General features: G+C 44.0%; 1 protein-coding gene across 2 annotated transcripts in view; it reads left to right on the top strand.

The window, feature by feature from the left end:
- The window catches only part of sdk1b (sidekick cell adhesion molecule 1b), a 236,004-nt gene that overhangs the window by 140,639 nt on the left and 79,022 nt on the right, over window positions 1-16,343 (top strand). For both annotated transcript variants that reach the window (XM_076728478.1, XM_076728479.1), the window contains exons 6-9: window positions 1,809-1,835; window positions 7,849-7,951; window positions 11,214-11,389; window positions 14,003-14,086. In XM_076728478.1, coding sequence (XP_076584593.1) covers window positions 1,809-1,835; window positions 7,849-7,951; window positions 11,214-11,389; window positions 14,003-14,086 — 390 coding nt within the window. The remainder of the gene's footprint in view (window positions 1-1,808; window positions 1,836-7,848; window positions 7,952-11,213; window positions 11,390-14,002; window positions 14,087-16,343) is intronic.

Here is a 16,343-nt window from a genome sequence, read left to right as displayed (position 1 = left end):
CTTGAATTTCTCTAAATGTTGATGAAAGCTGTATCTGACACATAACAGGTGCAGCCTTCTAAATGTGTAAAGCAGACAGCGGCTTACAAAGAGCAGCAAACCCAAAGACAGCAGCATTTTGTTTTGTCCTCTCGTCTAGTTACTCACAGAATTAACTTTAATTGGCAGCAGCTGTTCTGACCTGCTGCTGTTTGTCATTTCGACCAGGAGGAGCAATGGTCAGTGCCGGTGTTGTGTCCTTTTCCACACGTGTTTCCCCATAACTAAATGTGAAGCAAACCATAACCCTAACCCCAACCTCTCGTCTTCTGAGGTGCTCACCCTGACCCCACCCAGTTACCTCTGCTGCACCTCACCATAACCTAACCAACGCCTTAACCCCGGTGGGCTGGGGGCCACTGTGGGAAACATCATTTTCACAGGAGGTAGACTCAATTAGAACGGAAACAGATTTCCACACGGGCTAAAAATGAGAAGCTGCTCTTTGCTAATGAGAAAGAGGGAGGACAGAAAACTGATCTCAGCAGATCTGTGCATTTTGTCCACCACTGCACCCAAATTTTCACAATCACTCAGTCCTCTCACTCAAATGCAGTCACGCGCGTCCAGTCGAGTCCGGCTCTCATGAGGTGGAGGTTGTATACTGACAGGTGTCAACACTTTCTATCAATAGTGCATCAGCTGTTTGTTTTCAGGCAGGCAGCCATGCACCATGTTAGTATGATACTTACAGAAGGACTTTGAATGCAATAAAGTCTTAAATGATCAAAAATGAAGTGAAAAAGACTGAATCTGGCCTGACATTCAGTGCCAACTTTGAGCACTGATCGGTTTCCAGGACTCTGTGAACGCATTTCAGAAGCACTGAGGTTCAATAAGAGCCCTTCACTGCAGATTAATCTTTATTTTCAGCACAAACGGTGAAAACATCTGAACTGTTTGTTTCTGAAGGCTTTCTCTCACCTTTTTTTAGTCTGCATAGCTGCTAGCCTTTGTTTTTCCTCGCTCTTCATCACTTGCTCTCATGCATCGTGCGTGTGTGTGTGTTCACCACATAGGCCGAATGAACTTTGCGCTGATGCTGATGTGATACGTCAGAATCTAAATTAAGGTCCTGACGCACGTTTTCACCACACACACACACACACACACACACTCTGATGAAAACAAACGTACACACAAACACACACCCAGGATTGAAGTGCTGAGCGAGTGACTGAGTGGCTGAATAGGAGCATGAAGGGGTATTGTATTGATAGATGAATGGTGAATGTAGATTTTCTGCTAGTAGAATGTCAATGCTGTCATTTTCTCACAGTCTACAGTCGTGCTACCCCCAGACTCATGACAAATACAGGCAGAACGGCGGGGGGGGGGGGGACAGAGGGAGAGAAGAAAAGAGTGAATGAGAGAGACAAAATTTGGTGGCTGGCAGTTGATGGATGGGCTGCAAACAGCTCGTCTTCCTCTGGACTCCATGATAACATGCCATTCTCTCCTCCTCTCTGTCTCTTCCTCCCTCTCATCCATTTCTCTGTCTGTACTTGTTTTTTCCTCCTTCTAAGGGAACGATTCTCCTTTTCCTGCGTGCCTCCTCAACTCTGAGATGCCTTAGAGCTGCTGATTTGTGAAAGCCTGTATTTTCTTTTGCTCTCTTAATGTGTTTTTGCTAAATGTGTCTTTTTGCTGCACCCCGAGGAAACACATGAAATCTAAATTATATCTCTCCTGTTTTCCCCTCTCCCAAACTCCCTATTTCCCCCTTTGTCCCTCTTCCTCTCATTTCATTCTCTTTGGCTGATGGACAGTTGGCAAGAAGAACCGTGGGTCAACAGGTAAAGAATGCATTTACATTTACATTATCTTCCCTGTTTTTTCTCTCGGCCCCCTTCTCTCTCGCTCTCTGTCTAAACTGAGGCAAATATTGCTGTGACCTTTGCTCCTACCAGAGAGTTGGAGCTAAGGGCTGCGCAGCTAAATGCTTTGCTTTAGGTCACATTGGCAGTGGTGGACACATGCTGGAAAAGATGTTCCACCAGTGCCGTTTCACTGTTTCTGCCTCACCTACAGTTCAACACCTCTACCCTCAAGGTCAGCCTGCTGTAGGCCTGTATATATTGAGGAGAAAAGTAAAATAATCTGATGGTCCACAGAAACACAATATTTGCTCCAGTATGCAGAACATTGCCTTGGCTGTGTTTCAGTTGTCTTTAGCTATCTGTCATCATCAGTATGGCAAATGTGACGCAAGAGCTGGAAGAGCCTCTGATGCCATTTTAGTCCCAGTTTGAAAGAATTCTGTTTCCCCTGTAAATTATACACTGGACAAGGACTGCACCAGACAAAACCTGAGGCTTGGCATTGTCTAATCCAGTTTGGAATGGATTATGAAGTCGGGGGGATGTTTTGAGTCTTGGCTCTGACCTCGTCACTCCCCACGAGGGAACACAAAGCTCAGCACGGCGGGGAGCGGGGAGCGACAACAACAACTTACCAATGTCAGCGGAACGTTAACTTAAAGCCTACAGGTGGATGCTGGAGTGGAGGTGGGAGATGTTATGTGAACAGCTGCTGCTGCAGCACCGGTGCCAGCACAGCTTTCAGGTGAGCAGCAAAAGAGCGAGTAGAACGCCGACGGCGTTAGAACACTGCTGTAATGAAAAGGCTGCGTAGGATATTGCAGTGAGAAGAGTGTGTCTTGTGAGCGCGGCAGCAAACACAAGTCGACTGCCTGAACTAACTCACAGGCTTCCCTTCATTTGGGCATTTTGTCTGCTACATCAGACACGCTGACTCGTTTTCCTACAGCATCACCTGAGTCCAAATGACACAAGAGCGGCATTTGGTATCTGCTGAGTCACAGAGAACATGGAGTATGTGTGTGTGCCATAAAGCTCTTTTATGAGCACATGCTGTGCTAATTACTTTTGTGCAATATTGAAATATTTTCTTTACTAACTGCGCGTAAATGTCACGTGTCGCCGTCACGGGTTGATGATTTTCAGAATTAATGGGGGAAAATATATTTTATCTGTTTTTCTCTCCGTGCCAAGAAAAGTTTGCAGGCATGAAGCAATTGCACACGCCCTTATTCCAGCACAGTGATGATGAAATGTTACCTCATTATGTCATTGTGGGTTTTGTCAAGCAGCCAAAAAACCGCAACTAATAGAATACTCAAAATTAATCAAATAATCATTGAGCACTCCCGAGAGCTTAACTCCTGCTCTGCCTCTCCATTACGGCTACATGCTTCTTGTTTCTTCCTCTTCCTCTCTTTCTTTCCTGACTCTCCATCTCCTCCTTCCATCGCTCGTGTGGTGTGATGACAGAGATAGATAGAGGGGTTGGCAGCTGAAGGAAGAGATGAATATTTAAAATCGGGCATCTTTCTCAGTCCTTACTGCTTCCCATTGTCTTTGTCTGTCTCCCCTTGGGGCTTGGATCCTCGACTCTTGTGTGGTGTGGCTTTAAGCGTGTGTGTGTGTGTGTGTGTGTGTGTGTGTGTGTGTGTGTGTGTGTGTGTGTGTGTGTGTGTGTGTGTGTGTGGGGCATGTCTTGGCTTGTGGTTTTATATTGGCATTCTAAGGCAAGTGTAGTCAGACGATGACACTTAGCTGTCAGCATGCAGCATTAATGAGCGCAGTGACACGCACAAACACTCACCCCACTCTCACACACATGCAGAATTCACCAGAGAGATCAGCAAATGATCACCTTCTCCTCTCCATTTGCTTTTGTATACCCTCCAAAAAAATCTTTTAAAATATTCATAAAAGCTACCCATTTTCTTTAACCTTTCATTTTGTGGCCCTCCTCTCCATCTTATTCCATTTTTTGTGCTTTGTCTCTCAGAATTTCCCCTCTTTCATGCTCTCAAACTTTTCCCCCCTCTCTGTTGTGTATGCGCTCTCAGTGTGATATGCGTTAGTTAGCTGTGAACCCTGCAGACACCTATCTGACAGCTCTATTAATACACAGTCAGCTAACACCAGCCTCCTCCTGTGTGTGCTTTTGTGTGTGTTTGTGTGTATGTGCATGCAGATAGATGTGTGTGTTTTCACCCCTTCCCCAATCCCTCTGCTCTCGAGGTCTCTGTAGAGATTTGTCTGAAAGGCTTAAAACGAACAGATCTCCAGTCATAGATAGATCTCACACACACACACACACACACACACACACACACACACACACACACACACACACACAGACCAGGCTGACTCACTGACACAATAGGGAGGTTGAAGTGACTGGCAGATTTAATAGGAGAACAAGCTGTAATCTGAGAGAATCCATTCGAGGAGGGATTACGTTCTAATCTGTGGATGGAATAGCCTTTCATCTCTCACTCACTCTCTCTCTCTGGCTCTCCATCTATGTCTCTCGCCCTCTATTTATCCGTCTCTATCTCTTTCCTGCCCTAAAGCTGCATCAATCCTTTTACTTTGCCCTGTTTTCTATCATTCCTATCCTTGATTTAATTTGGGATTTTTCTGCTTCCCTCTGAATACCACACACACACACACACACACACACGCATGCATGCACACCCTCACACAGCTGTGTCACCTCAGCAGCACTTAACTGTCAATCAGCAATGATTGCACTGACGAGAGCACTGCAACGTTGCAATGCGTCACTGCCTGCCTGCTGCTAAATTATACCCACGTCCACGTGCACACACTCAAAACTGATGCCTTTTTTTCCATATCCTCATCTATTTATTTTCTCACCTGCTTAAACAGTTCTTCTTTTTATCATCCCTCTTTCTTTAATGAAGCTTTTCTGCCCCAAGTTGTTGTTCTGATATTGCTTCATTATAATACAGCTCTCCCTGCGTCTCTCGCTGCCCTCCTTCCCTCCATCACTCCCACTCTCCATCTCTCTGCCACATGGTGTTTCTCATTTGCTAAATGAGGAATCCAATAGAGTTAGATTAAACTTCTGGACTCTCTTTGTAGAATCTGTACAGGGAGCCTTTTAGCTGCCACAGCTCGCTCACACACACACACACACACACACACACACACACACATTGTAATAACACTGTCTGCCAGTTTGAATATTTCCCTTTGTTTAAGTTGAGGAAGATTAATTTGATAATCCCTGTTTAAACAACAAAAAGGAGGAGATAAGAGGATGATAGGGATATGTAGCGAGGAACGAGAGATACAGATGAGATGAAATGATAAGGATTTCCCCAGAGAAAGAGGATGCTAGACACGCTGACAGAGGGAAAAGAAGAGCGCAGATCACACAACCATATGGCATTTTGCTTTCCCTTCCACTTCTACCATCATGTCTGTCAGTCCAGGAAGGAGAAGACCATCTGCACAGCCCCCCTTCACTTTTCTCATCTACATAGATGCTCTGTATAATCTCTCTCCTCCGATCTCTTTTCCTCCGTGTTCTCCCTCGTCACACAGGTGTTCCTGCTGCCCTCATTTCTCTGTCTGCTTCCCTTAGACACACTACCCAAGTTAACAAGTTGGGTTCACATCCCCCCTCCGCTCATTATCGGCGGTCGCTGTTGCCATTAAGGCTCCACTGATGGCTACTAGTCCCTTCCTGCCCTCTGCTACCCACAGTGGACAGCTAATGGACACTCTCCACTTACTCTCTCTCCATCTACATCTGCCTCTCCACTATCCCTCTGTCTCTCTCTGTCTTCCACCCACTCCTGCCCACCTTTATCTCTTCGACAGCAAGCCTTTCAAATTGGAATGCATTATACAAGGTGTTGCTCACTGCACAATGAAATTAAAGACAAAACGGTTTTGTGTGCATATATGCAGCATGTGAGTATGTATGTGTGTGTGTGTGTGTGCGCGTGTGATGGAGAAATTGGGAGAGAGTAATAGAGACCTCCACTCTCTCTCTTATGTCACTTCACTTATCTCTCCCCATTAATGACTCGACCTCTACTGTGAGTTGGAGCGTCAGTGAGTGTTGGTGTCAAGACAGTAGAGTGTGTGTGTGTGTGCGTGTGTGTGCGTGTGTGTGTGTGTGTGTGTGTGTGTGTGTGTGTGTGTGTGTGTGTGTGCGTGTGCTATCATTTGCCTGTCTTCCTGTACCTGCATATCTTATTCCTTGTGACAGTGGGATATGACTTTCCAGCTCTTCAGCTCTTTCTCTCTGAAAAAAAAGAGAGAGAGAATGAGAAGGAGGAATCAAGAGCATGGAGTTAATTACCACCTTTTCCTCCTTCCTCCCTTCAAAAGGGGAGATCAAAGCTGCTCCTTGCTTCCCCTTGCCTTCCCTCCACACCCCCCTTCCTCACACCCCTCACCAGCCCTTATCAGACCCAGGCTGTTAATTTGTACTCCCTACTCCTCCCATATTGAAAATCTACATATTCATCAGTTATATGGTGCATTCGTGGGAAAACCGGTGTTCATACACACATAACGGTCCTGCTGTGTGTCGGCTTCACATGCTAAATATTTTTTCTATTGTTTTGGTACTATTTTGCTGAGATGCTAGTCACTTCAAGATGATAACGATCCCCGTGTGTCCTTTTCTTATAAGTATCCATTCCCGCCATAAATCATACTCACACACACAATCGTAATCTCGCACACACACCGCCATACTCTCCTACACACCTCTGAGGCCATAAATCATTCTTCACATACTCACATCACTGTACTCATTTCTAAACACTATCACTTTAACTCACACACACCGTCGTACGGTCTCCAATACATCATTATTGTGCTTCAGACAGAACAGTGGTGTGCCTGACAGAGAGTCATAGTGTTTATAAGAACGAATTATTTTGGGTGCGTGTGTGTGTGTGTGCGCGTGTGTGTGCGTGCACGTGTGTGTATGTGTGTGTGTGTGTCAGACTGAAAATATGTCTGGGATAAGAGACAATAGCAGTTTAGGAGTAACATAAAGAATTATCGTTTCACTCAAACTCTCTTTCGTTTCAGTCAGGCACAAGCATCAGTCCTCCATCACATATACCATCATCCTCTCTGATACACTGTCAGTCTCCCACTATTATCCTCCATCATTCATCTCATATTGTATAAGTCTCCTCCACTTTTTCCATTCTCCTTTCATTCAGTATACTATCAATCTCTCCAATGTATATTTTCTTTGAGCATATTTGTGTGTGTGTGCGCTAAGCTGGTGAGACGCTGTGCAAATGTTACTAATCTTGCATCCTGGGTACGATTTAATGACTCTATCTGCACGGCCACAGTGTGCAGCTTCCCTTCTCATACTGTGTGGTGTAATTGACCGGTCACGTGGTCCTCACGCTCAATATGAGCATGGATTAAGTAGGTTTTGTTGTTGACAATTCAAATAAAGTTTTATATAAGATGAAGAATGTGGTATGAAGGAGAAGATGCAGATGATTTGTCGCATCTGTTTTGCAGCCAAGGTCAGTTTCAGCCACATGACAGCACAGACTCTGTCAAGTCTACATGTAGCCATGTAAAATGCTACTCCAGTAATATGTAAAATGATATGTCTTCACCACACTTCTTTATGGACCTTTTGACGGCGGCTGTATTGGAAATTGGATCCCAGGACTGTTCAGACTGCAAGACATCCGACCAACATTGCTACCATCTCAGAAATGTTTCTGATCATCCATCAGCTAAACCGCTGAAAATTCAGGTGGATGATGAAGTTGTTCTTTGAACAGATTTGAGTTAAAATACGGCTAAATGTGAACAGTGAAAAGCATCATGGGGAGTACAAGAGAGTGTGATTGTGCATATGTAAAAGTGTGTATTAGTGTGAGTGGGAGGCTGTTGTGGTCTGTGTTTGAGGTTATGCTGCAGTGTGTGATTTATGGTCTAAACTGACTCATATTTTCTCTCCCTTTCACAGATCCTGAATTAGAAATTGTGGCTCCGGTGATTGTGATTGGACCCAAAGACACAACAGTGGTGGCAGGCAGTGAGGCTATACTGGAGTGCATTGCTAATGCCAGGTAAATTTCTTTTATGTGCATTCTCACACACACACACACACACACACACACACACACACACACACTCGTGCAAACAATTCTTTTCTTTCTATACAGCATTGTTTTCTTGCAGGGCAATTAGAGGACGCCACACAAACTCACAGCTCAGCAGGTCTCTCTCCCTAGTATTAGACACACTGACACCCACACCCACGCACACGCACACACACACACACACACACACACACACACACACACGGCTCACACACAAGGTTGTGTCTCCATTGCTTTTGGGGACGACTTAGATTTATTTCCTGGAGACTTACCCTAACTATAACCACAGCTTGCCTAAACCTAAGCTTTACCAGAACCTCAACCCAAGTCTCGACCCTCAAACACAGGGGGACCTGCGAGTCCCCATGATGTGACTGTAAACAGATATATGTCCCCACAACATGAGTAATGCATGTTCTCACACACACACACACACACACACACAGACACATACACATCAGTACCAAGTTAAATTAAACAGAAGTTGGATCAAAACCCCATCTGACATCAGCAGAGAAGCTAAACACACCCACAAATCACACACTGGCCTATGCCAAGTATTATATGCGCACGCACACACACTCACACAGATTTTTGGACTTCTATCCTTGTGAGGACACTCATTGACATAATGCATTCTCTATGCTCTTACCTTAACCTAATTCTAACCTAACCCTTTCAACGAAGCGTTAACCTTCAGCAGCCCTTCCAGTGTCTGTCTGAGAGTGAGGACCTGCCAAAATGTCCTCACTTTCCAAAAATGTCCTCACTCCCAAGGTCCCCACACTCCAGTCTGACTCAACGGTGTTTTTCAAAGCAACGACAAATTCTACTTCACTTCAAGAGTTTCCAAAATCTCAGCTGAAGCAAAAAAAAAACAAAAAAAAAACAGCTGAGCGCTGGTTCCTGTGTTCTTCATGCTCAACAATGCAGTGTTTGCTTTGAACGTAGCCTGCTGTGTGTCCTTTTATTTCCTCTAAGCAACTGTTTGGCATAGACTCTTCTGTCAAGAGTGAAGGAGCACTGAGCCCCAATTTTCAACCGTGTTTCTATGGATTAGTCACAGGGCTGTCATGAGAACAGTACAGTACAGTAATCTAAATATACTTGTGCAGTATTTGCTCGTGCTCTCTGTACCACACACTCAATTCACTGTTTCTGATACCTGAGAATGGAGAAAGCTCCTTCAGGGAGCCCACTTCAGCTCAGCCAACTGCCCTGGTAGAAAGCTGGCTTTTCTTCCAGTGGACATTATGGGACTATATTCTAGCATATACACAAGCAGAACAGTATGAGTATGTAACACTTTGTAATGCTCTCAGACACACTTTCCTCTATGAGTCCAACATTGATTGAAAAGTGAGGTTAAGGCTGCTTTGACCATACAAAAGCACTGCTAGCCTGAATCTTCAGACGCCAGCAGGTAAAATTCTGGCCTCTGCTTGCTCAACATGAATTGAGTTATTATTATTTGTACAAGGTTTTTGTCAGATTGTGTCATTAATTCATGGACTAGACAGGTCTGTTCTATGGGAGCCCTATTAAATGTTTCTCAGTAGCACTTAACCTGCACTTGACCACTGAGCAATGCTCAAGGTACAGTATTAAAAAATAAGTGGACAATCTGCATTACACGTAATAGAAGATGGGAACATACAGTAGGTGTAAGAAATTCTTAGCAACAGCGAGATCAAACTATGAGGAATATGCTGAGATCTGGCATTTTTTTTCTATTTAACAACAAGTAATGTGGTCTTTACAACCTGCTCTAATAGCATTACAGCTCCTGCTCAGTCTCCTGCATTTCTTTGCCAAAAAGAATCACTCTACAAGGGCTATCTCTTACATCAGAGAAGCACCCACTGAACGATTTTAACTCCAGAGATAATTCTGCACTCAGGGAACGATTGAAAGAAAGAAACTATTCCATTGAAGTTTGAAGAAAGACGAGTATGATCAAGTGCAGTTCTGAAGTGTAAAAGCATCTGCTATCCACATTCATTATCCATCAATCAGTTATATGCACTAATACAGTCCTGGTAGAGTGCGAAGATAATTAGGAGTTTGATTGAAAACAAGCAGTTCCAGTGAGAAATATTAATAAAAATATTAAAGGCTGTAAAATCTGCTCTTCGTCCGTACCTCAGGTTGAGAGAGAAAACAGCTTACTCTAAACTGTACCCTAAGAAAAGGCTAAGTACGTTTCACATCTGACATGCTATTTGCAGTTGAACTGCATGTTAAGTAGTTGCCCAGTTACCCACTTTATGAACTTGAGTATGATGTGACGAATTGCACATAATGGTTTTTAGTGTCTTCAAATATTTTCACCAACTGACCTGATTTACATCCACAGCAGCATATTTATGACAGAAAAGATTCAAGAATTGTCCAAACATGCCATTTGTCCTGCTTTTACATATGAATTGCGATGCTTAATCACCGGTTTGTTTTCATGGCTTAATAAGACAAAATTTCGTTAGTGCCATTTAATGTCATCAAGTGATTACTGTTGATATAAAAACTAGAGAACGTCTTAGAAATAATAAGAATGCAATAATAATAAATCAGAAACAATGATTTTTAAGTTTTATTCATCGTCTAATTCCTGTTTGTTTAATGACTCTAATGCACTGTTTTTACAAATCTATCAGTAATGGACACCTACATCATTTTTGCGTGGTTTACTTGCAGCCTAAGCATTGTTTTAATTTGCTTGTAATGTTATTTTATCGATGAGGATTCACATGTAAAGGGCAGTTCCTGCTGCTGATTACATGATCGACTGTTGTCTGAGTAACAGAGTCGCAAATTTTTACAGACTGCCTGTAAGAATTGAATTGTTGCATGAAAATGCACCAAAAACTGAGCCAAACTTTCATGGATGTAATTCTGTAGTAATGTTGTCTAACACACACACACACACACACACACACATACACACTACTTACACATGCAGAAATGGTGTTTTGACGCAGTTTAACCAAAGCAAAATGTCACTTTACATGAAAAGCCGTTCACTTTCTCCACCATCCAGACTAACTGACAGAAGCTCCTTCATGCTGAGTAGAGATGACTGCTCTGATATACAGACTGTCATCATTCATTTCCTGCCTCATTGACACATAAACTGATGGATTTAACATGTTGTAATTGCCTTCTGTCACTCTTTTCCCTTTTCTCCAATCTACCCTACTGCTATTCATCCATTCTTCTCTTCTCCTCTCAGACCAATAGACAGTCTCGTGGTGTCATGGAAGCGTGATGGGCGTCGGCTGACCAGTGGGCGTCAGCTCATTATTCCTGCCCCTACCTCCACTGACACGGGCTTATATGTTTGTGAAGCATTGCTTAGCAACAGCACTGCCAAACCTGTGGAGGCGAGGGCACACCTCACTGTAGTGGGTAAGAAAAAATGCAGTCACTCTCACACACACACACACGCACACACACACACACACTTCCACAGACACACACACAAACACGCACACATACAGCGCCTAACATGATTATCCACGATCATCCCGAGTTGGCCTGACCCATCAAGCTTAATGCCCTCAACATGTGTGGTTTTAGTTTGAACGTCACTGTCGTCTTTTTTTGTACATTTCTTGCTCCAGGCACTCTTTCATTCTGCTTATTCCTTCATTTATTCCTGCTTTCCTCCTGCAAGCATGACTGTGAACACCCCCGGGCAGTGACTGTCAACTACAGCACCTCTCGAGCCGAATCGGTTGTCCACGCTCACCAATAAACCGTCCATGGTAGTCACAAACAGCTGTTACATACACACAAATTCACCCGTGTGTGCTCACAATGACATGCGTGTGCTCACACGCAGTCACAAAATGGCACCACAGACACACATGCCTGTTTGCCTGGCAGCTAAATTAGTTTTGTTCCCTGGAGTCTCCAATCAATAAGAGAACACTGAAAGCACTCCAACAGGGGCGTTGTCGTCACAATCCACTCCTGTCCTCGGTATGTGTGCGTAAATAGAAAACAACATACACACAGGCAGCGAGCGTGTGATTGATGAAGCAAAACTTTTCTCCCCCCACTTCGTCAAGCGTCTTTTTTGATCTTTGTCGGAGCGAGGGAGCACCTAGCGCGAGAGAGCAAACTACCCACGCCTACAGAATACTCACTAGTCAGAAAGGACTTGCTTGAATATTTATAGTGCAGTCATTCCCTTTCCATGCCGCCCCTCCACCCTATCTACCACCAACTTTTGTACCCTCTGCCTGCCTCTTTCTTTCTGTCTTTCTTCTCCCTGTATCTCCCTCTCTACGTTATCTCCCTTCATTAGGCAACAGGACTGTTAAGGCCTGCCAGGCAGGGACAAAGCCTGCATGCATTCACATGTATCAGAGAAGTGGAGACTGATGAATACATTGATACTGATCCTCTTTTTCTGCTATGGGCTCAACAGACCTTGATGCAATGAAAGGGATTCCTAAACAGAATAGTGTATGTGACTGTGTGAAACTAGGAGACAGCCTCAAAAGTATTCATTATTCAATTTCATTTCTTCTCTGCCTGGATCCACTAATCGGAATATGTATGACACTGCGTGCCCATGTTGTATACCGTACAGAGGACTGCTGCTGCCAACAACAATATATCTGTTGTTGTTCTCCATCTTTGTTTTGCAGGCAGACAGCGGGGAATCCACGGAAGCTCAAAACTCTAAACCCAACCACCCAAACACTCCAAAATGTGTTCTGTTGTGCGTCTAGGTCCTCGCACTCACCCGACTGAAGGCGATTAATGCACCTGTGTTATCGGTGTGACGCCGCATGGCTGTTATTCAGCTCTTGTTTTCCTTTTCTCCCCTCACCGCACGCCTCTCACACTCGCTTGTCTAAAATTGTGCCGAATTCTCCCGTGCACATTAAAGATAGGACGTGTTGGTTTAAAAGTTACCACCAAGTATTAAAGCACTTTAAAGCCAGTGTAAAATAAATGCAGCAGAGTCGACTCGACGCACACACATACTCACAACTTGATCAAGCTTTTGCAGTTTATCTTCTTTGTTATTGCCACCAAGTTTGCACGTTCACTGTGTGCAGCAGCGAAGGGGGAATAGAAAGAAATGATTTCTTCTCATTTCTTAAAAGTACAGCAACATTAAAGTGACACCATACTCTTCTTTTTTATGATTGAACAAGTGTGGTCCTGGAAAAACGTCAAGAAGTGAAACTTCTATTAAAATGCTTTCTCCTTGTTCGCTGCAAATTATATCTTTACATATTCATACACTGGACATTTAATTTTCCTCCAAGTCATTTTTCTGTGAACGGGTTGCCACTTTTCCAGAGATGCTAGACTGAAAATGAATTAGCCGCCTGTCTCCCTCTCCCCCTCTCTGGGCTCGCTGTGTCAATAACACTACCTAAATATTAACAAATGTTTTCGAGAGAAATGGAGCGTGTGCAGGAGGAGGTAATTCTTTCATAACATGTAGCGTTACAGTACTACGCAAAAGGGCACACACACACTTTCAAATCAAGGGAAGCTTTGTCTCGGAGCTGCTGTCAGCATTTAGAGCGACACTGGTGAAGATGTTTAGAGGGAGCGGTTATTGGCAGGGAAATGGAGTCGTTTAAAAAGGGGATTGTTTCCCCTGGGAAACTCAGAGAATGTGTTTTTCGGTGTCTGTGTAGAAGTCATTTCACAGGGCAGACAGACGGAAATCCTGCCTTACAATGACACTAAAGATACTCAGGGCCATGAGGGGGACCCATTTTTATTCTGCAGCGTTCCGACTTTTTCACTCTAAGTTTCTTCCCTATTAAAGGATAAATTTGAGAAGAGGGCAAACTCCCAAGTCTCCCTTTTAAAAAGCTCTTTAATGATTGATCAGTTTTTCAAGCCTTTTTGAGGACTTATGGGTACTTCAGACGTGTTGCACACAGCGGGGGCTGTTGTAGCTTTTGTTGTTAAGTTGGAGATGTCATGTTATCCATGTATTGATACAGAATGTGCCACATATTGACATGTACATTTTCTCTGCAGAGCCACCATCACTGACTGCTCAACCTAAGAGGAAGATCTCCGCTGAGCTCGACAGGAATGTAGATGTCCCTTGTCTGGCTACAGGTATGCTATGCACTTTTGTGTGTGTGTGTGTGTGTGTGTGTGTGTGTGTGTGTAATGTGTGCCCATGTATTACTCACATTGTGGGGACATGATTCTGTGTACACAGCCAAATTGTGGCTATTGGGGAGTCAGCCTATTTGTTGGGGACAAAATGCAGGTCCCCATAATGTAAATCATTACTTCTTAGGGTGAAGACTTCCACATCTTTCCCAGTCTTTAGTTGCTTCTATCCCAACTTGTTTGAAACGTGTTCCTGCCTCATATTCTGAATAAACATACTCACAGAAATCTATGAAGCTGATGAGGTAAATAATTAGATATATTGACTTTATGCTGTTTTCAGTTGAATATATGTCAACATGGATTAGCAAATTGTCACTCTGTTTTATTTATGTTTGACAGGGTTGGAATTGCGGTTGTATTTGCATACTTAGAGGACTGGCTTAGATATCTTCAAATATGTCTTAAAGCTATGCTCACATTCCCAAAGTTACTGGTTGTGGTAGTAATTTCTCCTGTTCTCACTGGCTGTGAGGAAATCTGTTCCTAAATCGACTCCAATTTTGTTTCCTTGGAGAGGAGAGGGCTGAGGATGGATGGCAATTTTTAAAGATACCTGCTTGATTTGACTCAGTCAGTCTCTTGAAATGCATTGTAGCGCATAACGAGGACTGCATGCTTTGTCCCCGTGTTCTGATTTTGGGAGTCTCCTCACTGACAGTATTGAGAGGACAAACGATCACAGCAGTGACAACTCTTTCAGTGTGCTGTGAGGATGTGAGTGTTGTTTTAACGTATACTTTAAGTTCTCAGTATGCTCAAAACAAACTAGCTTTCAAGCTTAAACCAAGCCTAAAGCTAAAGTACATCGTGTGGTCTGATCACATCTAAAGACAAAAGTGCTCGTGCCCATAGGGGATGACCTCATTCAGAAAGGCTGCAGTCGGACAGACACAGTGGATTGCAGACATGAGGATAACAGGGGAGACTTCCTGACAGTCCATCCTCAGAGGCATTCTTGACGTTGACAGCGGCTGTGTGAAGAATTAAAGCAGAGAGCTTGAGAATGAGGTTCAGATCCTGCCGACTGTCTCATCTCCGCACACCTTGCCAATCAGTGCGTAAAATGAGTGTGATGATTTGATTGCTTTTCACAAAGTTGTGGAAATTATCGGACACGGCTTCCTCTATTCTGGTGTTGGGGGACGAGGTTTTAAACCATCTGACAAGCACTTTGAAGCATGCCGGGGCTCTAAGTCTTCATGAACGGGCTGATTGTGATGAATCCTTACACGAAAACTGAATATCGTAATGCCGTATGTGTGCCTGTGTCTGTGCAGCAAGTGTTGGTCAGCCCGTGGAGGGATCTGATGGTGGATCTGATCTTTGTACATTTCATAGAGACCGTGTCGTGTTTATTTAAATTGCCCACTCTCCAGGCTGTGACAAGGTGACTCCATCAACCTTACGTTATGCTGAGTTTTGGTGTCATTCAGTGTGTGTGGAGGTCAGTTTGGAGGCTTCTTGAGCGGCGACAGTGTACTTTTCAAGCCTGAAAATTGCACTTGTTCTTGACTCTTGTTTTTAAATGGATTACATGGACACATTTATATGAGCAGGAGTGGACACAGCTCTAAAATCTGCAACACACTCCTCTCCTCCTCTCTCCCTCCCTCTCTCTCTCTCTCCGTCACACACTGAGCGCGTTTATGTTCCTCCTCAGTAATCTGATACAGTGGCAGTGTAATTAAATAGCAGTGGCCTGAGGGTATGGAGAGAAGGATGGAGGCCGGGAGGAGGAACGAGGAAAGGAGGAAAAGACAGATAGAGTGGAGAGTGACAGAGTGAGCGAGACAAGGAGGGGGTGAAAAATACTTCACGCATGTCTGTGAAAGCTCGACACCAACAGATTGAGAAAAAGTGTGGAATTCATCTCTCCCTCCCTCAAACACACACACACACACACACACACACACACACACACACACACACACACACTGGTGTGGATGGTTGAAACAGAGTAATTGCTTGAGCCCCCTGCCTGTCATATCTGGCATGTCCGTCAGACAGGTGGGAGCTGATACTGTAGATGTTCGGTGTGCTGTGCTAGCCTACATCTTTTATTCACAATGTTTTTTGGCCCTTTCTGCCACCCTTACCCTACCACCCACACCCTCTAATCAATATATTATTAGCAGTCATTATGTCCGCATGCATATTTATAGTGAGAGAGTGGATAACAGAGAAGAGAGGCGAA

The sequence above is a fragment of the Chaetodon auriga genome, chromosome 4, assembly GCF_051107435.1.
Source record: "Chaetodon auriga isolate fChaAug3 chromosome 4, fChaAug3.hap1, whole genome shotgun sequence".
Classification (NCBI taxonomy): Eukaryota; Metazoa; Chordata; class Actinopteri; order Chaetodontiformes; family Chaetodontidae; genus Chaetodon; species Chaetodon auriga.
The sequence above is the reverse complement of the archived record's forward strand: the minus strand, read 5'-3'. Positions and strand labels throughout refer to the sequence as shown.